General features: G+C 39.1%; 1 protein-coding gene across 3 annotated transcripts in view; it reads left to right on the top strand.

Moving 5' to 3' along the window:
* stab1 (stabilin 1) overlaps nucleotides 1–22,989 on the top strand; it is a 36,112-nt gene extending 13,123 nt beyond the window's left edge. For 2 of the 3 annotated variants that reach the window (XM_028998464.1, XM_028998466.1), the window contains 51 exons: nucleotides 324–386; nucleotides 469–561; nucleotides 676–762; nucleotides 1,179–1,290; nucleotides 1,360–1,546; nucleotides 1,626–1,719; nucleotides 3,951–4,109; nucleotides 4,206–4,301; nucleotides 4,669–4,764; nucleotides 4,863–4,910; nucleotides 5,032–5,159; nucleotides 5,273–5,384; nucleotides 5,462–5,539; nucleotides 5,676–5,777; nucleotides 5,862–5,966; nucleotides 6,046–6,180; nucleotides 7,179–7,307; nucleotides 7,563–7,616; nucleotides 7,805–7,918; nucleotides 9,244–9,439; nucleotides 9,790–9,891; nucleotides 10,059–10,104; nucleotides 10,710–10,786; nucleotides 11,043–11,168; nucleotides 11,324–11,397; nucleotides 11,559–11,630; nucleotides 12,159–12,278; nucleotides 12,372–12,419; nucleotides 12,517–12,597; nucleotides 12,745–12,891; nucleotides 13,653–13,784; nucleotides 13,868–13,927; nucleotides 14,114–14,290; nucleotides 14,374–14,460; nucleotides 14,573–14,719; nucleotides 14,813–14,869; nucleotides 15,087–15,270; nucleotides 15,611–15,760; nucleotides 15,946–16,050; nucleotides 16,157–16,264; nucleotides 16,409–16,602; nucleotides 16,717–16,861; nucleotides 18,233–18,366; nucleotides 19,436–19,601; nucleotides 19,685–19,791; nucleotides 19,865–19,984; nucleotides 20,817–20,966; nucleotides 21,091–21,204; nucleotides 21,376–21,528; nucleotides 21,616–21,723; nucleotides 21,816–22,989. In XM_028998464.1, the coding sequence (XP_028854297.1) occupies nucleotides 324–386; nucleotides 469–561; nucleotides 676–762; nucleotides 1,179–1,290; nucleotides 1,360–1,546; nucleotides 1,626–1,719; nucleotides 3,951–4,109; nucleotides 4,206–4,301; nucleotides 4,669–4,764; nucleotides 4,863–4,910; nucleotides 5,032–5,159; nucleotides 5,273–5,384; nucleotides 5,462–5,539; nucleotides 5,676–5,777; nucleotides 5,862–5,966; nucleotides 6,046–6,180; nucleotides 7,179–7,307; nucleotides 7,563–7,616; nucleotides 7,805–7,918; nucleotides 9,244–9,439; nucleotides 9,790–9,891; nucleotides 10,059–10,104; nucleotides 10,710–10,786; nucleotides 11,043–11,168; nucleotides 11,324–11,397; nucleotides 11,559–11,630; nucleotides 12,159–12,278; nucleotides 12,372–12,419; nucleotides 12,517–12,597; nucleotides 12,745–12,891; nucleotides 13,653–13,784; nucleotides 13,868–13,927; nucleotides 14,114–14,290; nucleotides 14,374–14,460; nucleotides 14,573–14,719; nucleotides 14,813–14,869; nucleotides 15,087–15,270; nucleotides 15,611–15,760; nucleotides 15,946–16,050; nucleotides 16,157–16,264; nucleotides 16,409–16,602; nucleotides 16,717–16,861; nucleotides 18,233–18,366; nucleotides 19,436–19,601; nucleotides 19,685–19,791; nucleotides 19,865–19,984; nucleotides 20,817–20,966; nucleotides 21,091–21,204; nucleotides 21,376–21,528; nucleotides 21,616–21,723; nucleotides 21,816–21,863 (5,727 nt within the window). In that variant the 3' untranslated portion in view covers nucleotides 21,864–22,989. The remainder of the gene's footprint in view (nucleotides 1–323; nucleotides 387–468; nucleotides 562–675; nucleotides 763–1,178; nucleotides 1,291–1,359; nucleotides 1,547–1,625; nucleotides 1,720–3,950; nucleotides 4,110–4,205; nucleotides 4,302–4,668; nucleotides 4,765–4,862; nucleotides 4,911–5,031; nucleotides 5,160–5,272; nucleotides 5,385–5,461; nucleotides 5,540–5,675; nucleotides 5,778–5,861; nucleotides 5,967–6,045; nucleotides 6,181–7,178; nucleotides 7,308–7,562; nucleotides 7,617–7,804; nucleotides 7,919–9,243; nucleotides 9,440–9,789; nucleotides 9,892–10,058; nucleotides 10,105–10,709; nucleotides 10,787–11,042; nucleotides 11,169–11,323; nucleotides 11,398–11,558; nucleotides 11,631–12,158; nucleotides 12,279–12,371; nucleotides 12,420–12,516; nucleotides 12,598–12,744; nucleotides 12,892–13,652; nucleotides 13,785–13,867; nucleotides 13,928–14,113; nucleotides 14,291–14,373; nucleotides 14,461–14,572; nucleotides 14,720–14,812; nucleotides 14,870–15,086; nucleotides 15,271–15,610; nucleotides 15,761–15,945; nucleotides 16,051–16,156; nucleotides 16,265–16,408; nucleotides 16,603–16,716; nucleotides 16,862–18,232; nucleotides 18,367–19,435; nucleotides 19,602–19,684; nucleotides 19,792–19,864; nucleotides 19,985–20,816; nucleotides 20,967–21,090; nucleotides 21,205–21,375; nucleotides 21,529–21,615; nucleotides 21,724–21,815) is intronic. The other variant, XM_028998465.1, reaches the window with a different exon arrangement.
* The last annotated feature ends 1,349 nt before the right edge of the window (nucleotides 22,990–24,338 follow it).

Raw genomic sequence — 24,338 nt, 5'->3', positions numbered from 1 at the left:
TCAAACTGGCACACAGCTACACACTATGTGGGGCTTGTTTGGCAGTGTACGATCAAAGACCTCGGGATTTGTAATAAATATCTAAAACAAGCTAAACCTGCTGGGTAGTTATCTGTAAAAAAAAATGGAAGGAGCCTGATGGGAGGAGCATGTGCCATCAATATATCTTGTGCAATCACCATTAAAATTGTGTTTCTTTCTTGTTTTATCGATTTATTAGTGAATTAGTGCCCTAAATGTTCCCAATGAATAGTTGCATACAGCGTAAACATTAAACAAGTGTAGTGCACAAAGTCAAGCATCTGTCTGTGTTTGGATGGCAGAGTCCATGCGTGCGATGCAGCTACCTCCACACGGCCCGGTGCCCACCTGATAGCACCGAACTTGTAAGAAAAGCAATAAAATCCACAGCCAAATCACCTCTTCCTCACAGCGGCTGAATGGAAATGACTTGTCTTGTGGTTACAGAGCACACATCTGAGGGGGTGCGAGACTGCAGTTATTCCACCATTTCTTTTGAAGGTGATGGGTTGTGCAAAAAACTGCAATGCCACTAAAGCAGTGAGTCGTGCCCCATATGTTCTTTCCAACTGTCCAAGAGTGAACCATCAATGTTATGCTCATGTTATGGTTATGGACTGTTATGGTCATCGCTTACATGATCTTGTGCTGCAGAGAGCCGAGTGCTGTAAGGGGTTTTATGGGCCAGACTGTAAACCATGTCTCGGAGGATTCAAACACCCATGTTATGACAAAGGGACTGTAAGTACATTCAAACATTGGTCGAGAATACAAACTGTACACAGATGTATTGTTTGGGCAACAGAATTGAGAATCATTGGTAATAACGTTTCAAGCACATATACATATATTTTTTATATCTGTGATGTCTGTGTCTTATTTTCTCCTTGAGCGTTAATATTTTTGCTTGCATTATATAGCTTGTTGACCTAGCCTTATTCTTATTTTATTCTATTTTATGTTTTATTTATTTTTATAACTATTACTTTAACACATTCAACACAGAATGGTTCAGGATGCATGTGACAAATAAAATCTTGAGTCACATATAAATGCATACATATAAACCCCAACACACATTTCCACCAGATAACCTTGTTGTACATTTTCACAGTGACATTCGCCTGTAACACTCTGAGCTGAATTTCTTCCTGCAGTGCGTTGATGGTATCCAGGGGAATGGCACCTGTCAATGCTCACATGGCTTTGAGGGCATAGCCTGTCACATTTGCTCAGATCCTAAGAAACACGGAGACAACTGTGACGAAGGTGAAGTTCTTTCTTCAGCAGCTGTGAAATTCTCTGTTCAGGAACTGATGCCTTGAACTGTGCCTGCAGAGTGCCGCTGCGTGCACGGCGTCTGTGATAACAGACCGGGGAGCATGGGGGTCTGCAGGAGGGGATCATGCCTGAAGGGCTACACAGGAGATCTCTGTGACAAGATGGCGACGCCCTGCAATTCAGATGGAGTGTTTGAGCACTGCCATATTAATGCATACTGCAGCTACAGTGGCACCAACACCATGTGAGTCTGTTTCTTTGTATTGGGGGAAATAACCTAAATCTGCTCATGGAATGAGTCAAACCTTTGTTGGGTTCTGCAGTTGTGTGTGTAAGCCAGGCTATGAGGGCGATGGACACTCCTGCACACCAATCAACCTCTGCCTGAAACCAAGCCGAGGAGGATGTGACTCCAATGTGAGTTCAGACGTGATACTGATTTTTTCACACTCAAACGTAATAATGGTTGAGCCTTAAACGTGCTCAGAATTTTTTATTAAGCCAAACAGAAAATACTACCAGCTAAAAAAAATCACAAAATTATTCAGAAATAATCAGAATGGTTAACTGATTAAAATGAGTCGACACTTCCCACTCTGCACAAATTTGAAAAACTCCAAAAACAATGCAAAGAAATGCTTTAAAAAGTCATGGAGAAAACTTGGGAAGGAGTAGGTCAGAAAGGGACCCCCATCCAAGGAGAGCATGCAGTTGGTGTCAGAACAGGGTTGCTATTCATTTGTCCAGGAAAACAATCCAGTAAATGTAATAGCGCAGTTGGTATTAAATGGTACAGAGTATGTTTCCACTAGACCAGTGCCATTGTCCACAGTGTATATCCATCGTGGCCCTTGAGGGCCAGTGGTGACCTAACGGCTAAAGAAGCTGACCCAGAATTGAATGGTTGCAGATACAAATCTCAAACCACTGAGGTCACCTTGGTCAAGGTACTGTCATGGCTGCCCACTGCTCACTAAGGGTTAAATGCAGAGGACACAAAATCACTGTGTCACGTGACAATTAATCACTTCACTTTCTCTTTTATATTTCATGCTGGTCGATCTTGGCAGCAGCTCAAGGTCAGGAACCAGGATCTAGAGTAGCTAAGAGAATTCCGCTCAGGTGGCTGGTTATGGTAGAATGCTTGGTTACATGTCAAGTGCAAAAATTGGCCCCGGTGTCTATCTAGAACAGCCTTGGTGTGATCTGATCATCGTAGTGTATGTGTGTTTTGGAATACTTGTCTTAAAAGTAATGTCTTTAAATTAGTGGTGGGCCGTTACCGGCGTTAACATGCTGCGTTAACATGAGACTCTTATCGGGCAATAAAAAATATATCGCCGTTAATCTATTCACAAAGTTGGGTTGGGAGCTGGGTCTATACTACGCAAGCTATTGAGTTAAATGGTTATACTAGATTTATAAGTATATTTCTTCTTTCTTGTGTCTTTTATTTTCTTATTTTCTAAAGACTTTTATTTTGTTTTTGAGACCCGGTTTAGTTCTCTTGGACACATGGCGTGAGTTGTGAGAGGTGCGTGGGGTTTGTGTGCAAAAAGTTATTTCTTTCATTTTAATTTATGTACATATTAGGAATATTTTGCATGTGTGATATTTTGTGAATATTTTTTTTTATGTTCTTTTAATACTGTATATTGTAGAGAGAGGTGCAGAAAGACGCGATGTGTGACGCGATGTTCTGACGCGACCTTGCTTTTTGTACAGAATACACTTTGCACAGAAAATCTCTTGGGTGTCAGTTTATCATTTGTGGTTCAAGAAACGAAATCAAAAAGTTACACAACGCAGAAGAAGAACAGCTACACTATGATGACTTTCACCTTGATATTTTAGCGCGGATGTATACCTAGCCGAATTGCACTGTAGGGGGCGAGAACGACTCTTCGAACTGTGAAATTACCACATCAAACGTGACGTGGTAACATGGATGCAGCTATTTAACTGAATAAACAGTTGGTAAACACAAGTACATCTTATTGAACATAATTTATTTTCATCACCAATTATCATAGTAGAACAGCTTTCTCAAGCAGTTTGTGATGCATTTTGGAAACAGGAGATGAGCCCCTGGTCTAATGCGCCACCTGGTTTGAGAAACCCGTTCTCAAAGACTTACTTTTAGTAATTATTTGGGTAGCACACATATTCTGAATGCCTTCGGCAGAATTCAAATGAGCGATTAATCTAGATTAATTTAGATTACTCTAGATTCATCTAGATTAATTCCAAGATTACAGTGAGATTAATCTAGATTAAGAAAATTAATCTATGCCCACCTCTACTTTAAATATTAACACTATTTCCTAGTTTTGAACTAATGTTCAGGAAGGCCGTTCGAGAGCTGGGGAGATCTGTACCACAAGTGGGCAATATAAAAAAAAACTATTATACTGCTAAAAAAAAATTTCCTTCATAGGGAAGTGTTTTAGCTCATTTATTGTTGTCTAGTCTGGAAATTGAAAATTTTACATGTATTACATGAAGTTTTAGGCTGTAAGTTGTTTAAACTGCTCTGTTTCAAAAAATTCCTCTGATATGAATGAATGAACTTTTTGGTAAAATTGTTGTTAAAGAGCATGTATTCTCTGTTGTAGTGGAACAGACATTTTGTGCCACTTCATTTGCAGGCCCATTGTGTATCAGCGGGACCCGGCACTGTGTCATGTGTCTGCAATGAAGGCTGGACTGGTGATGGGATGGCTTGTATTGAAATGAATAACTGCCTGCTTGAGAGTCGAGGGGGTTGCCACACGAACGCTGAGTGTTTGTCTATAGGCCCGGGACAGGTACTGATGATCGTATGGGGAAATGTAGCTTTTGGACACTTCATATTATATAACAGAAATAAAAGTTTTTCTTGTTTGTTTTGCTTTTGTCTTCAGATTGAATGTATCTGCAAGAAAGGTTTCATGGGAGATGGCAAAGTGTGTGATCTTGTAAACCCTTGCTTAACTAATAATGGAGGCTGCCATGATTTGGTATGTGAAATTTCCAAAAAGCTATATCTTTGTTGTCATCATGACCCTTTAACACTCCTCTTTGTTATTCATGCCTGTAGCTACCATTGAGGACACATAGATCGTGTACTCTGAATTTCTTCAAGTTTAGTTTCATTAATTCATGAAAAGATAATAATCCATGCAATAATGCTGCTGGTGCAAATACCATAGTATTTTTTTTTATCCTGGCTACGGCCTTAACTACATGTTATCATTGTGTTATCTGCATGGAAAAAACAGACCTAGATAGTTTAGACCTAAATCTGTGGATGGCCTCTAGGGTTTAAGTGTGAAATTTAAGGCAGGGTTGAAAAAATTAATTTCTGGTTGTTCAAACAATGTTTAGGCTACATGCAGGCGAACTGCAAACGGGTCACGTGAATGCATTTGTCCTGAGGACTTCACCGGAAATGGGTTCATATGCTACAGCGACATATTGAGGGTATAAGAAAAGTTGATTGTATACATTCGGTAGTATTTTTGGTGGTAAATAACAATCTCTCTAAATATTCTATATTTGAAACCCAAATGTGTTTTTAGGAACTTGATGGGAATTCAGATTTCTACAGTTTCTATCGCCTAATTCAGGTTTGCACATTTTACACACATTTTTGTCATTCTAATTAAAGTATTTATTCTTCTTACTACAATTATTAATTTGTCCAGAGTCTTCTTGCCATGAATTAAATTTTCATTAGTTTTTTTGCAGAAAGCAAGCCTGTTAAACCTTGAAGGCAATTTCACCGCCTTGGTACCATCCAGGAGTGCTTTCAAAAATTTAAGCTATGATGAAGAGACATTCTGGTATGACTATTACAGACTCCCACACCTTGTGAAGTAAGCTACCAAGCCTGAATCCACTTTGAAATGCATTAGATTCATACCACATTCAGGTCACTGTTTCAGCAAACAGTGAAAATCTGAAAAACATTTTGTCTGTTCTTCACAAGAGCCCACTTTTTAGCTGGCGTATTCACCTATGAAGACCTACAGCAGCAAGTCAATAATCAAATACAAACTCTGCAGTATCAAACTAAATGGGAGATCAAAAATATAACTGGGGTAAGTTCACCACACAAACAGTAACAATAATTCAGTAACAATTATTAGTCTTAATTGTACACTTTATTTTGTTCTAGGATCTTATGATAGACAATGCAACTATTCTTGTACCCAACATCCAAGCTGTGAATGGATATATTCATGTTATCAGCACGGTATTCTTCTTGCTTCTCACTTGACTTACCTTAAATTAGATTCAACAGTCAGTTAATAGCTAATAGTTTCTGCAATACCTTTGATATATCACAGTTATTTGTTCTGTATGTTGTGTTTGTCTTTATTTTCATGTAGGTCTTAAGACCCAGTCCATCCAGTCTACCTCCAGTGCCACCTAACATAATGACATTTCTCAACATGACCCCTGAATTCAGCCTCTTCCGAGATGCCGCTCTGGTAAACTGCAGTTGCAAAGTGAAGTACTCATTCAAGAAAAAGAAAAGATGTGCCAATTAAAAAGTGCCTGTTTATGTTTTGTAGCGCTTCAACTTGACAGATCATCTTCCAACAAAAGTGCACACCATCCTTGTTCCTTTCAACAGTGCCATTGAGGAGTACCTGAAAAAGGCTAATTCTACAGAGCTGGTGGGCAGTTCACACATTCTGAACAACTATGAACTATCTGAATGTTTAATAGGTATTGAAGCCATGTTTGTGTCAACAGGATGAAGACACCTTCAAGTATCATGTCATACCAAACGAGCAAATTTTCCCTAACGATCTTAGTGACGGAATGTTGAAGAGCACCTTGCTTGGGACTTCTTACCACATTATGTTCCACATGAATAGTGATCATCAGGTACTGTACCTACAATGCACGTTTACCCTTTTGGCACCAATGATTACTGCACAGCTGCACAAATTATTGAAAAAAACTGGTATGAAATACTATGAAATAGTGTGGACTATGAAATAATATTTGAGGTTATGTAATGAAAAAAAAATAGCAAACAAGGCAAAAAGTTTTGTGCGTCTCTAAAATATGGGAGCTTTTGCTGTGATGGCAGCGTTTCACTCTCTTGGCTTCACTCCACCACTGTAAGTTAGATAACAGTGATGGTTTCCAACAGTCCTGAATGTTTATGCTGAACACTTTCAGCCTAAATATGTTTCTTGGATTCTTCTAAATGGCTCCATCCTATTCACCATAATTGCCACAGATTAGGTGCATCCAGACTTTTGCCTGGTAGGGTAGACACATACAATAAATACATTAATCTTAACAGTCAATGTGATAATATAATGACCAAATACATTCAAACAATGGTTCAGATAATGGATCTGGAGTGTACAGTAGTTAGTACAGCCCCAAGCTACATAATAATTATTCATCTTGATCATCTCTACTTATCTTCTTTATTTGACTTTTCCACAGCCACTCACAATATGGCTGCAACTACTAAACACTATAAAGAGAGATAAAGATGGACTGTAGTTTTAGGGCTGATTTCAATGACGCATCTTTTACATGCACATTTACATTATTTGGGACACATGGTTAGGGAGGTCCTCAAACATAGCAGCAATGTGTCTCTGCAGAGATAGGTACAATAAGGAGAAAATCAGGCAAGATCAGATGAAAATATTTAAACACACGCAGTACCATCTGACACAAACTTTATAGAGTTTTTGAGTCTCACGAATTAATCACAGTTATTAAAAATAGCAAAATTTGTTCATCGATGGACAGCCGTAGTAAGATTTGATTTATTCCTCTCTTAATGAGAAGACTTGTGTATATCTAGTTTGTATCTCATGTATGTTGTGTCTTGTTCCCTTTTTGTTCAAATGTTGTAGATGCTGGCCAATGAAGTCCTTATAGATGGTAAATTTAACGAAACAAGACGAGGAGTTGTTATGGGTATACCTCAAGTTTTGGAGATCCACAAAAACCGCTGCAGTCAAGATATCATTCTAAAAGTTACAGTAAGCTGTAGGATGATATATTTGCCTAATATATTTGTTTGTTTTCAATTGGGTCCTATTTATGTATTTAAGAGTACTTTAGATTAGTAGTTTTGTACTTTAGTTTTCAGTTTTGCATAAATGTTGATCACATATAAGGATGTGATAACAGAAAGGTTAAATAAACGAATACTTATCTTCATTCCTGCTGGCCCATTTTCTATTCTGTTTTACTTTTGTTTTGCTTTCGTTTAACTTGTTTCATTTTATTTTAAGGGGAGGTGTGGGGCCTGTGATTCACCGCCCAAATGTGTCTTCAACTCCAAACCGGTAATAATTCTCTATTATTTGTGTGCAACACATTCGCTAATGGGTTGCATATGTAATTGAATAACATATATTAATACATATGCAATCATATAAATAATTATTTTGCATTTACTTATTGTCCAAAACAATTATCTGCTAGTCACCATGATATATTTTATTTTTTATAATTCTGTCTCTACCTTTGTCAGTTATCTCCCAGCTTTCCACCCAACAAGAGATCAAACTGCAAGTACAGGAAAAAAGTAGGAAACAAACGGAAAACAGTAAATGGTTGTGTAATGGACTGCTTGAAGATAACAAGTGTAAGTGCATCTAAACAGTTCTACAGTATCTCACAAAAGGGAGTTCACTACTTACATTTTTGCGAATATTTTATTATATCGTTCCTTGGGACAACACTGAATAAATACCTGGACACTGATACAATGTAAAGTTGTAAAACAGTGAATATTTGCTGTGCCCTCAGTATAATGTCTAAAGTGCTGGAACCAAAATTGGGTAAAGCCGTAAGAGACAATGTCCAAATTGTGCCCTATTAGCCATTTTGCATCCCTGGTGTCATGTGACTGATTAGTTTTAGAAGGTCTCAGGTGTGTCATTGCTCTCACACTCTCTCATACTGGTAACTGGAAGTTCAACATGGCAAAAGAATCTCTGAGCATCTGAAAAAAGGTATTGCTCTACATAAAGATGGCTTAGGCTATAAGAAAATTGCCAACACCCTGAAACTGAGCTGCAGCATGGCAACCAAGACTGTATAGCGATTAAACAGGACAGGTTCCACTCCAGGGATGTGATGATACCAGTGTCTTATGGTTACTGTCTGTACCTCGGTGTTTGGGCCACGGTTTTGCTTTGATTTTCGGTACATGTCTGTAGGTTGTAGGTTATTTTCTTAGGTTTATCTGAAGTGCTAGGGTAGATCTGAGCAAAAACCTTTTTTTGTTTTGCTGTGGTTTGTACCAGCATATTGGTGTTATCCCAGCAACCATGTCCTGTGGTCTGATGAGACCAAGATAAACTTATTTGGTTCAGAGGGTTCAACCATATGTGGCAGCAACCAGGAGAGGAGAACAAGTGTGAGTCAAGTGTGTCTTGCCTACATTCAATCATGGTGGTGGGAGTGTACTGGGTTGGGGCGGCACATGAATGCCAACATGAACTGTGACACACTGAAGTAGAGCACAATCTTGCAGTGCAGTATTCCAACATGATTGTGACCCCCAAACTGAGGGTCAAGATGCTGGACTGGCCATCTGTGGGGCATCCTCAAACGGAAGGTGGGGGACTGCAAGGTCTCTAACATACACCAGCTCTTTAATGTTTTTTGTTTTTTGACACTTTAGGCACAATTTGGACATTTTCAGTTTGCGGTGTACTCACCTTTGTTGCCAGCGGAAAATATATTGATGGCTGTGTGTTTAGTTATTTTGAAGGGACCCTGTTACACAAGCTGTGGACTGACTACTTGACACTGAAAATTATACACTTTGATACAGTGTTGTCCCACAGAAAGATATAATAAAATATCTACAAAACTGTGAGGGGTGTACTGATAAAACATTTCATTCACTCGATAAGCAACATAAAATCCTTGCTGTCTAAGGCAGTCACTTCTGACTTACAGGACCATTCTTGTTGCCCTGGATACTACGGGCATGAATGTTTTAAATGCCCTGGGAAAACTGACAACTGGTGTTCCAACAACGGAAAGTGCCAGGATGGTGTACTTGGTAATGGGGAGTGCTTGTGTAATGAAGGTTTCCATGGTACCGCATGTGAGACGTGCCAGCCAGGCAGATACGGAAGAGACTGCAAGTCCGGTAATATGTGATATTTTTGCAATATATGCCTCATTTGATTTTCATGCAGAGTACGAAGGTCATTTACAAATGATGTAACTGCCAAAATAATCTCAGAACTCTCAGAAAAGTATTTTAGATTAGATATGCTATTTTAAATAGAGGACACTTTATTCATTTTTATTCATGATATTTCATGATTACTAAGTAAATAATGAATCAAATTCTCCAAGACTTCATTTCTGGAACTTCATTTTCTTTCATTCTTGGCATCATCATAAGCATTTTCATGAGATGTAAAAAACTAAACAAAAGTTTTGTTCTGCAGTGTGACAAATAGACATAAAGCGAATGAAACTTTCGTTATTCAGAGTGCCACTGCGTCCAGGGGAATGGGAGGTGTCTGGATGGCATAGATGGCAATGGGAAGTGCATCTGTTATAAAGGCTGGAAAGGAGTTAACTGTTCTGCAGGTATGTACAGGTGGGGATGCTCGGGGATTAGATGAGACAAAATTCATTTGATTTGAATGCATCTGACTCCTCTACCAGTCTTGAATTCATGGTGACATTATCTGCTGTATTTACCAAACTGTTCATTTCATTTGTCTGCCGTGGTGTGTGTTTTTTTTTCTTTTCAGAAATTGTTGCAGACAAATGTGGAGGAGTGTGTGATGAAAATGCCAAGTAAGTAGATAACAATTCTTACTATGGTTTTAAATATATGGTAAAAAACTGCCACTTTCACACACAATTTCTAAGAAAGTGGTCCAGGTTTATGTAAATGTCTTTGTTAAGTTAAGCAGGACATATTTTAAAATATATATTTATAAATTATATTATATATTTAAATGTAAATCTATAAACATGCTTGCATTTTGGAAACTGTGCATCATTGATTAAAAAAATGTCGATAACATTTCATAGAAGGTTACAAATTGCATGATTGCAAAAATGTATTTTCAAAATGTATTTGATCAATATATTTCATTTAATATTTGTATTTATTTAACATTTACCAGTAACCCTTGTAGTATTTGCCAAATATATACATGCAGTTTGACACATTTAGTGGCATAATATTTATATACATGTTTCATATGTCAGTAATCTGCTTACCATTAACGTGCCATTAATTAGCTCCATCACAGTAACTTTTAAGGGCCCCAAATTTTATGATGATCAGTTCATGTTCTCTTTAAAATGACCTCTGCATTCATTTTAATTGAATTGTGACTGCAGTTTTGACTGTACTCTATAGCTTTATCATTAACAATTGTATTAATTTTCAGTTGTGTTGAAGAAGCAGGGGGAACGTCAGTCTGTTCATGTGTAGCTGGTTACCGTGGGAATGGAACATACTGCAAAGGTAGCATTGACAAATTAATATATTGAATTTTTCTCAAAGCCACAAAATTGGATGCAGGACCTCAATAGATCAGATATTTATTACAGAGAAAATTATAATTCTTGGCATGATCATGTAAATGTTTCATCTTATGGATACAAATGAAATACCAAATGAAATACAGATTCACACTGTTTCTAACAGTTTCAATATAATAAATGTTTGCATATTGCATATATAATGTGAAATAATTGTATTTTGCTAATATTCTTAATAGAAATTAACCTGTGTGAAAACAACAATGGCGGTTGCTCCATCAATGCAAAGTGCACAAAAATTTCACCTGGGGAAAGGACATGTACTTGTCACCAAGGTTACGCTGGAGATGGAGTTTACTGTCTGGGTAAGTGTGAAATCATTTTAAGATCTGCACGGTGATACTGATCGTCCCATCTGAAGTCTAATAAATTGTTGGATGACAACAGGGTGCAATCCAAAAGGTCCTTCAAAAATCCTTCAAAACAAATAAATATGCATTACTCATGTATTCCTGTGCAGAAATAGACCCCTGTGTGAACAACAATGGTGGCTGCGATCGAAATGCTCTCTGCATTAAAACCGGACCCAACACAGTAAGCATGAGTATTTTATGCATGAGTACATGAATATAATTATTACAATGTTTCAACATTCACTAAACACATTGGTAAGGACCATGTCCATGCATTTTATTTTATTTAATACACTAAACTCTATTAAACTTGAAACATCATGGTGTGTTCCAACCCTGCAGGCTTCATGTATTTGCAAAGATGGCTATAGAGGTGACGGACATGTGTGCAATTCAGTAAACCCATGCTTCGTGGTGAGACTTTTAAATCTTGTTAAGGCAGCCTTTGTTTATTGCAGGTCATCCATACACTATGTGATTAAATTACTAGGCAAGTATCAGGATCTTGCTATCTACCTGGACAACTCACAGATCTCTCCTTCTGCAACTGCATGCAACCTTGGAGATCAATCTTGCTGTTCTTTTTCTCCTTTTGATTAATTAGATACTATTGACTTTTGATGGGCTAATAAATTTCCAAAATAGAGTTCTAATTATAAGACTGAAAATATTTATCAAAAAGTACTGATTAATCAAGATTAATCAAGAAAAGGGGTCTTGGTTTTCTCATAATTCTGCCTGAGGTGTATGTTCTCATTTGCAAAACATTTTGTAAAAGCAAGTGCATAAATGCCTCAAATGTAAATGCATGTTGCTTTAATTTGCTCAGATCCATATTTTCAGTGGGCTCAAACCTCTGACTTGTATTGTATAGGAAATGTTTTATAGAATAATACAGATTTTTCAGTTTTTCAGATGTGTTGAACCCCAACTTTTTTTCAGAGCAATGGAGGGTGCAGCATCCATGCCATGTGCAAATACATCAGCCCTGGCGAACGAAACTGCACATGTTTCTTCAGCTACAGGGGAGATGGTTTCAACTGTGCAGGATCTGTTTCTCGTGTAAGTATCTCACTTGCAGCTCCAACTCCAGTGCCATAGTTACCACTCTAGTGTGGTGCATTTTTTTTATTCACACTCAGATGTTTATTGCAGGAGCTTCTTCGCTCTCCAAATGCCAAGTGGTTTCGTACTATGATGCATGTGAGTGATGTCTAAATAAACAGAATACGAGACCATGACAGCTTACCGGTATACTGCATTTATTTGACATGATGTTCCCAAATGTTCGCTTCCACAGGAAGCAAAACTCCGAGATCTGTATGCAAGAGGGACTGTAACTTTATTTGTTCCCCACTCTGACTATGTGAACAATAACACGGTGAGTGTTCTTCTTAACACTTGAATTTATAGATGTTTCAAATTGATGTCTAAGTTGAGAGGTTTGTGTATGAGATGTATGGGAATATTCCGGTGTAATAAAGAAAAGTCTTGACTTTTATAAAATATGTTGTCTTTTGTCTTGCAGATAGAGCCATGGAAAAATACCAGTCATATCACACACCTTCTTAGATACCATATAGTTGGATGCGAAGAGTTGCTTTTGTCAGATCTTAAGTCTATAGACAGGGTGGTGGCTACATCTGGACATGTGCTGAAGTTCAGTGTTAAAGAGGTGACGTTACATTTCAGAATCATTCGTTCCATTTTCCATGGGCTGTACTTTAACAGTGACTGTCTGCAGCACAAACATAAGAACAAGAGGGTCATTGCGCGAATATATTGTGTTCAGGCTTTTATTCTGAGATAGTAAGTCTAAATGTTGAGATGCTAAGCCATAATTTTGAGATATTAGCTGTACCTCTCATAATTAGATACAGAAAAAAAATATTGATTAATATGTTTTTTGTTTTGCTTTTTGTTAAATTGGTGGAAACAGACTTTCATAAAAAGGCAATGAATTATCACAGGGATACATATTTGTGTGCAATCAGTTACAAACTTACTGTCACTGTTAATTTAGAAGCACCACATCCTATTCAGACAGGAAATGAACATTGTGCATGTTAGAATGATCTTAAGAGACACTGATGTGTGCGAATGTTACATACTAGTTTTGGGGAGGGAAGCTGAAAACACTACAAACGTTAATGAAATTGCTTATAACTTCTATGGCTCATTACTGTCTGGAAACATGGCCCTGGTTTTAAATTTATAGGGAGCTGCTGCCGTCCTCTGAGTGGCACTAACAGATATTATCTCACTCCAGATTTCAAACAACTTTAAAATTTTTAATATGTAAGAATAAACGTAAACGTAACATTACAGGTTATATTTATTCAGTTGCATGTTATGCTCATGAAGAGGTTTATTCTGCTGCATATCAGTTAAATGTTTGTGCATGTAATAAATTCCATCTTTATATCTTTTTTAAAGGGGGTTCTCTACATTAATGATGATGCAAAAATAGTTGCCAGCGACCAGCTTGCAGCAAATGGGGTCATCCATTACATTGACAAAATTTTAATCCCATACGACATGAAAAAGAAGACTTCAGTTCCACAAAGTGTATGTAATGTTTCAATTATCAGTATTCCGATGTTAATGTGATGGGCGAAATAAAAAAAAAAATCCTCTCCTTTTTTTTCCAGCTGAATGCAACTGCTGCTGCAAATGCATATGGATATACAAAATTCAGCCAGCTGTTGCAGGTTTGTTCACTTGTGCATGCATACAAGTGTGTATGAAATGGTCTGTATCATTTTCTTCTTCTTTTAAAGCTCATAAGTGAAGGGAAATTTAAAGTGTTTATGTGCGATAAGCTATTAGGGATATTTGATTAGTTGATCTCGTTTATCAATTTATGTTTGAAAGTTCCTTAATGTGCTTGATTGAAGGACACAAACCTGATGACCCTGGTGGAAAATTCCCTGTTCCAACCTTTCACCATGTTCTGGCCCACTGATGCAGCATTTAACCAACTTCCCGAGGAGAGGAAGACTTGGCTGTACAGCCCAGACCATCAGGACAAGCTGCAGGCCTACCTCAAAGCCCACATGATCCGAGACTTCAGTGTAAGTGCAACTCGGGGTCCCGCGCCTTTTCTGTGTCTACCTGTAGAGCATTTTAGCCAATCCCTCTGATGTTTCCTCCCTAGGTGGTTGCAGTTAATCTGCCCAGTTCATTATTTTTGAGAACCATGTATGGGACATCCTTGTCTTTCAACTGTGACAAAAATGAAATTGTAAGTGTGAACTGAGATTATAAAATTTTTCAGTTTTCTGAACTGTTCAAAAAGGCTTTTTTAAATGTAATCATTCAAAACAACTGCTGACATTTATCAATTTTCTCAACAGGGCGGAATTCTGATTGATAACAACAATGCTAAAATCATTGAAAGGCATTTACGGTTCGATGTTGGCATTGCTTATGGGATCGATCAGTTTCTAGAGCCACCAAATTTGGGAGCTCGCTGTGATGGCTTTCAGCAAAGGACAATAAGTGTAAGACCTTTAATTTCACATTTACCGTATTTGGCAGGCGCTTTTGTCCAGAGCGACCCAGAGACCTTCTCTGTTTTTTTTTTTTTTTGCTAGGGGCGTTGCGGAAGCTGTCTCCGCCCACCTGATTGTCCGCTATCAACAGTAGACCTGGTAAGAGTTATTTTCTCAAGAAAGCTATTATGTTCTAAAATAAATTAATAAATATCTATCAAATAGTAACACCTACATTAAAGATAAAACAGGTTGGGCTTGTATATTACAAATAAGCAACAAAATATTCATATAATAGCAAGGAAGATATTTAGATAAGGTGTCATATGAAGTTTCAGCTGTGCACTAATTCCAGTGTGGTTTGTATTATATGCAGGGAACAACATCTGAGTGTTTCATGTCTCCTTACATCTTAAGATACTCTCCATATAGCAATTACCATAATCCGTTCAGGTCCTTGAGCGTGTACAACAGATTAAAGATGGGCTGCAGCAGGCAATGCAATAAAACAGAGTGGACGTTTCAGTGCTGTAAAAATCATTATGGAGGAAGTTGCCAAGGTGAGACTATCAAGAATAATGGGTTTGATGGCAATTTTATCACTGTTTTTTAACCTCATGCTGCATGTATAAGACAATATGGGTTTGAACAGTGAAATATTTTTTTCATGCAAAAATAGTAGTCATCACTTCCACATTTTGTGTTATCATCAGTCATTTGGTCAACAACAAAAGATTTGTTGTTGACCAATATTGAGATGTAACAGAAGTTAGGGGGGTCTGTGCATCTCTGTTACACAAATGAACACATTCACAGTTGTGGACAATTATTCATTATTCAGTACTAATTACATAATATTATTAAGAACTGAAGATGAATTTGCTCGTTCCTGGGTTACAGTGTGTCATGGAGGTCTGGAGGCTCCTTGTGGTTTACATGGCGACTGTGATGATGGTACCGCTGGCACTGGCCTGTGCCGCTGCCACAATGGATTCAAAGGGTCTGCCTGTGAGCTTTGTATGCGTAACCACTACGGTGCAAACTGCACAGGTACCTCACCATAAACCCGAACAAGACATTACTATTCACATTCCCTTAGGTTGTGTACGTGTGAAATGTGGTGAATTAGAGATAACCAGTCATGAAAAAACCTTCTGAACTGTGTGTGCATCCATTGCTGATGGATGAATTTACAGTGTGATTCTGATCTGTTCCGATTTTTTGTCCTTTTGCAGCATGTAACTGCACTGTAAACGGCCAGTGTGACGATGGTATTGATGGTAGTGGCAGCTGCTTCTGTTCTGAGGGATGGACTGGAGGGCTATGTGAGACAAAACTTGGTAATGGCAGCATTCCAGGCCCTGATATACCGTCATTCTTACACACAGTCCTGGTTGTATTGGTATAAAGATGTATGGCATGTTATGCTTTTCTTCTTATGAGTAGGAAGTAAGCCGGTCTGCTTCCCTGTGTGCCATTCTAATGCTGTGTGCCTCCCTGACAACCAATGCGAGTGCCAGCCTCCGTATGTAGGCGAAGGGGTGAATTGCACAGGTAAGCGTGCAACAATACCGACAGTCCATTTTGGCCTTTCATATTGACAGCAGTAAGAACCACCAATGGAAATATGCATTTGATAGCACAGTTGGCCATTATATGGCTTTTGTGATTATTTTATATTTGTCTCTATTTTCATAGCTCCTGATTTCTGCAGTGAGTCTAATGGTGGCTGCCATCAACATGCAGACTGCACTCAAGCTGGCATAAATGTCACCTGCACATGCCAACAAGGCCACAGCGGCGATGGCACTGACTGCTCCCCCATTGACAGATGCATGATGGAACAGAATGGTGGCTGCAGTGATTTTGCCTCATGCATTTTCAAAGGCCCGGTAAGTGGTGGAGCAAAAAAGCTGGAACTGGAACTTATAGCCTCTGAATTGCATTTCCATTGACTGAGAGAAGGGGTGCACTGTCATATAATTTTTTTTTTACCTATAAAAAAGAATGAAAGGGACTGCCAGTGCCTCCCAGAATATGTTGGAGATGGGATTCAGTGCCTGCAGAAGGTTGTTCCCCCTGTTGATCGCTGTCTGGATAACAATGGAGGATGTGATGCACAAGCAACTTGCAAAGACCTGCACTTTCACAGTAAGTCAGTCTGCAGCTCGCTTAAAATCACACAGTCTGTGAATGAGAATGACTTGTAATTCATATTTTAATGAATTGGTCATTCATACACATGCAATTTAATATTCATTATAAAAAGGCATAACATTTTGCCTAATATTGAACCAGTTCCCCGTTCTGCTGCATGGATCAGTCTGGATCAGTCAGCACATCCCTCAGAGCCTCGATTGGGTTGAGATCTGGAGAATTTGGAAAGCAAGGCAACTGGTTGTTCTGTTCCTCACACCTTTCTGGAACCGTTTATGGCAGGGTGCTCTCAGGGAATAACCATGTAGTAGTGTACGTGGTCCGCAACAATATTTAGGTAGGAGGCACACACACCAGGATGTGCGCCATCACGCAGATGGACGGATTTCGCGTGAGAGGCTTTGTTGTCACCCTGTCTTGCTGGCAGTGGAAGGCGGCTGGCGGAAGGGGCAACTTCAGGCAAGGGTCAAGTCTGGCGGGCGTCAAGATACAAAAGGGGCGTTCAGAAGAGAGGACGGAGTTCAGGCGGCCAGACAGCAGCATTGAGACCAATCAGAAACGGTCAATGTTCATCCAGGAGAACCGGTCGTGAGGCGTTATCAACCAGGGAAAAAAGCAACGGAGAGTCAGACTACACTGATGAGCGAGCAAGGGTTCAAGATGGCGGCCGGTTGTTTATAGACCTCGCCGTCCCTGTCTGCATCTGCTTCCGGGTGGCCGGCAGCGGTTGTTGGACCTGACGCTGTGACAAAAAGAATCAAGACAAAATGTTCAATTGCTGCATAATATATCCCACCCAGTGCCAGCTGCCACTGTCACCTGTCATCTAGTTTTGGCTGACCGATAAAAAAAAGAATCATAATGCATCTACAAAATGAATATGTCCACCCCAGTAACATCAATCTCATCTGTCCATTCTTCCCCATGAATTTTAAGCCTCCAGGTCAGATTGCTGAAATAGCATCCTCCGTGGCCTTCCTCCAAAAGCAATCAATAGACTTCGATGTGTGCAGAATTTTGACCATGGATCACATCACACCCCCACCCCCTTCACTGGCTTCTCGTTCCAGTGGGTTCCGTTGTAGCTGCTCCTCGTCAGCTCTCCATAATATGGCTGCATCTTATCATTTTTAAATCCTTCATGGACACTCCCCGAAATTCCATCCCTTCCCTCTGGAATTCCCTCCTCCACCTACAGGAACTTAAGGAAGGTAGTAAGGTACTAATGCTACAGGAAGGAGTACCTTATATTTTAACAAGCATAGGAAGGACGTGGTTTTCAGTTTTACAGTCATTACAATAGTACGATAGTTGCCAGATTCTCAAGGGCTTTTTTTTAACTGTCCATCTGTGTGATTATTCCAGCAAACACGGCGGGTGTTTTTCACTTGAGGCCTCCGGCAGGAAGATACAAGATGAACTTCACCACCGCAGAGGCGGCTTGCCAGGCTGAGGGCGCCACCCTCGCTACGTTTAGCCAGATGTCTGATGCCCAGCAGGTGACGAACAGCTCCTTACTGGTTAAACAAGCTCCAGTGTCACATGTGCCTTGAAACAATGTGCCTTGGAATGATGAAATGGCAATATTAATTAATTAACTGATTAACTCAAGGTTGTGCTATACCATTTGATTACTCATAATACACATTTCAGTACTCCATTTGATGAGTTTGCTGTGGCTTGTCATGTTATGTTGTGACGTATGACCATCATAATTAATGGGTTAAACTATTTATTAATAAATATGTAACGTGTTAGATTAAAGCGATTACCGCAGCTTTGTTTAGTTGTGTGGGTCTGACCTATGACATGGATATGAAATTCATCCTAGCCAGAGACAATCCTTGCGTGCGTAACACACCCGCCTATGAACCAGAAGACCCAGGTGTCTCCAGGGGGGGGACTGTCCCTGTAAGGGCATCTGAACTCATTAACTCTAATTAAACTGAAAAAGAGCTATGGTCCAACATCTTAAAGGAAATTTCTAAAAAAGCCTCCAGGTATGCCAACACGTGACTCCAATTAGCTGCCATGATAATACTTTGAAAATGAAAGTGAAGTGATTGTCATTGTGAAACACTGCAGCACAACACACAGTGACACAACGAAATGTGTCCTCTGCTTTTAACCATCACCCTTGGTGAGCAGTGGGCAGCCATGACAGGCGCCTGGGAAGCAGCGTGTGGGGACAGTGCTTTGCTTGGCGGATCGGGATTGAACCGGCAACCTTCTGATTCCGCGATGTTACATATTCTAGATTAATGAATCAATATGACGAGTATAAAGAAATGTATGCTCCAATTTGGTACAAAGCAAATATCCTTAAATGGCTTCATGTTAACATGAAATAAAACTTAATGGCTGTTTACTTTGTATGCATCTATGTGTAGTGCATCCATTTGATATTTTCCTTTATTGCAAAAGTCTTTTTATATGTCATTTTTTGTCCCAGGAACAACGTTAACGTTAGCCAAGTTATTATAATATTTACATTTAAAGGTGTCTATAGATTATCATTTATATTAGACTCTCAAATGACGAGCAATTTTTGTCCTTTTTCCCCTCTAGCTGGGAATGCATTTGTGTGTGGCAGGGTGGATGGATGAAAAGAAGGTTGGCTATCCAATAAGATTCCCTTCTGTTAAATGTGGTGATAACAGAGTTGGGATTATTCTCTACAAAGAACCAGTGGATTTAAGCACAACATATGATGCTTATTGTTACAGAATGCGAGGTATTAATACAACACTTTTTATGTACATTTGTTTTACATTTATACCTGCTCCAGATGTAATGTATGTTTGTTTCTCTATGCAGATGTCGAATGTGTGTGTCAACCGATGTATGTTGGAAATGGGGATTTCTGTAATGGAAATCTGGCTAGCGTTCTTGCCACTAATGCAAAACTCTCAAAATTTTACAAAGTAAGAACAATTTCATCTCTGATATTCTCTCTGATCTGCATGGCCAGTATTTATTTGCTGTATTTTTACACAGGCATTGCTGGATTATTCAAACACAGCTGTGGAAGGAGCAAATCTGCTGAACTTCATGTCTACTAGTTCATCCTTTGCAACCCTCTTTGTCCCTCATAATGATGGATTCTTGTCAAACGAGGTAATTTTTGTGAAAAAAAGAAAGTGGTCTGATTACGGGTCTGATTCCTTACCCACTAAGCCCCCACTGCCCCATCACACATCATATGTTGCATCATACATTTCATGAAGAATTTCCACAATTCCTTACATCCACAGATTTAAGACACTTCATGGTCTGTATTCATTTCCCCTCTAACCCTAGTTAAAATCAATACAGGTCAAAACTTTTTTGTTATTTTGTGCTTTAATTAAGACTTTTGTCATTAAACACATAAAAAAATATCATAATTGTTTTATTATTATATTAGCATGAATACAATGGCTTTGTTTATAGAACCTAAAGCATGTCAGAATTGCAAACCACAGAGTTTATAGAACGTCCTCTACATGTGCACGGAGTGGCTTACTGATAGCCAGGAATGATGAGTTAGCTGCTCAGATGGCTTTCTTGTCGCTGTTCAGTAAGATGCAGTGTCTAATTCACTGCAGTCATTGTTAAAAATGACTTTAAACTGCACAAAGTATTTTCATATTAATGTGCATAGGCATTTATTTAGTATTTAGAGACTAGATTCCGGCAATGACAGTGATGCAAGATCATATTGATTGCAAACACCTACAAATACACCTTCATATCTTGATGGTAACAATTAAATATTGACCGAATACTTTTGCATCCTTTTGTCATAGTAAATCAGCATGCTAATTAAGACTCTATTCATTACAAGATCCTTGGTATTTTAAAAATCATTTTGAATGTAGCTGCTTTAAATGACTTACAGATGTTTGTTCTACTTATATATCTGTGTATATTGTTGATAACATTTGGTGTGTTTTTCTTTTGTTTCCAGACTTTGTCATGGAGGGATATGGAATATCACATCTCCACTAATAACAGTGTTCACTTCTTTGAGAACATGACGCATAATTTTATCATTCAGTCACGACTGGGATATAATCTCACAATACTGGTACCTCCAATCAGCAATTCCCAACGTGATGTGCGTTGCTCCAACAATATTTATAGTGTCTTGCCATCCCATATTCCAGATTTTATGCTTCATTTAATTTTATAGTGAAAGTTGAAACTGGTTAGGCTCATGGGATTGTTTTCTTCTCATTCAGACCTCAAAACCTCACAAACTAATCAATAAAAGAAAAATTCTTGACTGGAACATTCCTGCCACCAATGGCATTTTGCATATAATTGAGGGTCCGCTTAAAGCTCCACCCCAAATCGTAAGTAAACATTTCACCAAAAATTGCAAACGGGCTTCATTCCTCTTGGTTGTACTGTAGTTGAAACCTCATCATTTTGAGTGTTGTGTTGTCCATGTGGATAGTGTGCACTGGAAAAAATGTGGCTCTGCACCCACAGCATGTTCTTATGTTTTCATTTGATGTCTCCAGGTGAAACCACCTGAACATGTGCGACATCGGTCATCCACCAGCACGATCGCCTCTTCCTTATTAGTCCTAGGTTTCATCATTCTGCTGGGTGGTGGGATTGCATACTACTTGTTCAAACACAAGAATGATGCTTTCCGGTTTCAGTATTTCAAGGTGAATGCGCACTATTAATATGAGGAGTTGAAGACAGCACAATTGTTCTGGGTTTTACTTTAAGATGCATCCTTTGTCAAATTACAGAATGATGATGAAGATAACAACCCCAACAAAGAGGGTACAAGCCCTGCTTTGGTGTCCATACCAAATCCTCTCTACACCGGTTTCAGAGCTTTTGCTGAACCTTTTGGAGTAAGTACCCAATGTCGCAGTTGTCTAGAAGATTTTTTTACAATATTTTTTTTCATTTGGGTACAAACTAATTTTTAAAAATATTTTTTCAGGATACGCCAGTCACCGAAACAGAAGCCCAGCCAAACCTCATTGACTAGAGAAAGCACAACCAACTTTGCCAAATTAAAGAAATTGAGTGAAAGATCCATAAAATCAGACTGACTGAATGAATTACAAGAAAAGGACTGTAAGACTTTGCACTAGGGGAGATGTCAAAATCCCAAATAAAAATTGTTTTTATCCCCCTCAGTAATGCTTGTTCTGACAGTTCAGCGATGGAGAATCTATGCTAAAGCAACACTTTGCTTTATCACAATGTAAGACTACCATTCACCACCATTAATCAATATCTGGGACTGTTTTGAGTGTGAATGTCAAAGAAAGGGTTAAAATGTTACATTTAAACCATTTAAAAATATTTATGCTAGCACTTTATGCTAGCCTTGTGATGCCTGGGTGTCAGTGGGCTTGGCAGTGAGCAAATTTAGAACTATATATCTATGCAGATACTATTGCCAGGCAGACATGGCTCTGATGTGCGGGATTTACATTTACAACGTTTACCAGACGCCCTTATCCAGAGCGACTTACAATCAGTAGTTACAGGGACAGTCCCCCCTGGAGACACTCAGGGTTAAGTGTCTTGCTCAGGGACACAATGGTAGTGAGTGGGGTTCGAACCTGTAACTTTGTAGTCTTCTGGTTCATGGCCGAGTGTGAAACCCACTAGGCTACTAACACCCTGTACTCGGTTACTAACACCCTGTGTTAGTAGATGTGTGTTTGTGGACACCATTTTTAGAGCTTTTTTTCCAATTAAAGCCCCAATTCAAACGGTCCAATTGGAAAGCCACTCATCTTTTTCATGTATTTTTTATTTTTTTTGCATTGTATAGATCCTTTTGCAGGTCGAGCATCCCTTCCCGGCCGCATCTAACCTGGCCTGAGTGCCCAGGTCTGCCAGTGCTTTGACCAGGGCCACGGTTGAAAACTGTACTGTTGTGAATTATCCCTGTTCCTTTGTGCTCTGTGTGTTTGGTCCATTTTCTGTTTGTTTCTGGCTATTGCACTGTGGTTATTTTATTTCATATCAATGTGGTGTTGCCATCTTGGGTGAATCACTTTTGAAATAAGGTGTTGCCTGGTGCAGTGGCAGCACACAACCCAATTGTTAAAATGTGAATGCTACTCACTGTGTGTACATAAAAAATATATTTATCAGCATAAATTACATTTTTTCACCCTTGCACTGGATACACAAACTGATCCAGTTGCTCTACCACAAAGAAGCTTTCTGTTCTATTACATGGCAAATCTGCTTCTATAATAACAACCCACATAGGTAACATACCCAGGGGTGCAGGACAAAATATAAAGTGATAAAAGTGAAGTGTCACTTGTGATACACAGCAGCACAGCACACGGTGCACACAGTGAAATTTGTCCTCTGCATTTAACCCATCACCCTGAGTGAGCAGTGGGCAGCCATGACAGGCACCCGGGGAGCAGTGTGTGGGGACAGTGCTTTTGCATCAGTAGTTCCACTGGCAGAGAGGCACAGACAGTCCTCTTTAGCTATTGCAGGTAAGCCAACGTGGAGGTCCTCCACAGAGGATAATGTAGAGAGAACCTTGGTGGCTTGCAAAAGGAAGGTTACTTATTTGCGCAAATATTCATGCCACCAAGGAGTATGTTGTCTGCACCTTGTATATAAAAATGCGTGCTGTCAAGCCTTAAGGACATGAAAGTGATTATTAGTTGTCATTGTGAAAGCACCACACAGTTCAATTTTATTTAATTTCCAAATGCATAAGCCATACAATATATAACTATATATATTGAACTATATATATACAATATATAGTTCAAAATCACGTCTCAATGGGTTTTAACAGGGCCGACAGTTGACACTTCCAGAACACGTTTCAGTTTAATGTTCAGTTTAAATTGCATTGTTATTCATTTTGTAGTGGTCTTAAGTATGAATGAATGCCCTGCGAGGGGGAAATGCTCTGGTTCTCTTGTTTAAAACTGTTCAGGTTCTGTGGAGGAGTGGGTGGGGGGAGAATGACAGGATATGGGCTCTTACTCGTAAACATTCATGACAATTGTGAGGTTTTGGTAGATGCTCTACAGTACAATCCTAGTTATGGCTTGGACTCCTCTACTCTTAATGATTAGCTTCTACCTACTGAGATGGCTCTGCTCTCTCCTGGCTGCAAAATCAAAACTGTCTTCCCGTGGGTGGGCGCAAGCCATTGCGGGCGAGGCCATGACTTCCAATATTTTAAGTAATATGAGCTTGAAGGTCTTTTTCTGACTTGCTCATTTTAACATCAATATTCTTTCTATGGCTAATGCAGGCACTGGGGGTAGAAGAAGATTTTCTTTTGCATCATGCATATTCAACAAAAAGACTAGGTTCTACAGGAGATTCCCCAAGGTCAGTCCATGTAAGGTGTGCAATCACCAGCTTTTGGTTGGGCAGGACTGACACCTCCTGGTCTTTGAAGTTCCTCGTCCTTGTGGACTGATAATATAATGGTTTCCTATGCAACCACACAGACATGCAT

This window comes from Denticeps clupeoides, chromosome 12 (genome assembly GCF_900700375.1).
Source record: "Denticeps clupeoides chromosome 12, fDenClu1.1, whole genome shotgun sequence".
NCBI classification, from domain to species: Eukaryota; Metazoa; Chordata; class Actinopteri; order Clupeiformes; family Denticipitidae; genus Denticeps; species Denticeps clupeoides.
This window is presented reverse-complemented; position numbering and strand designations above follow the sequence as displayed.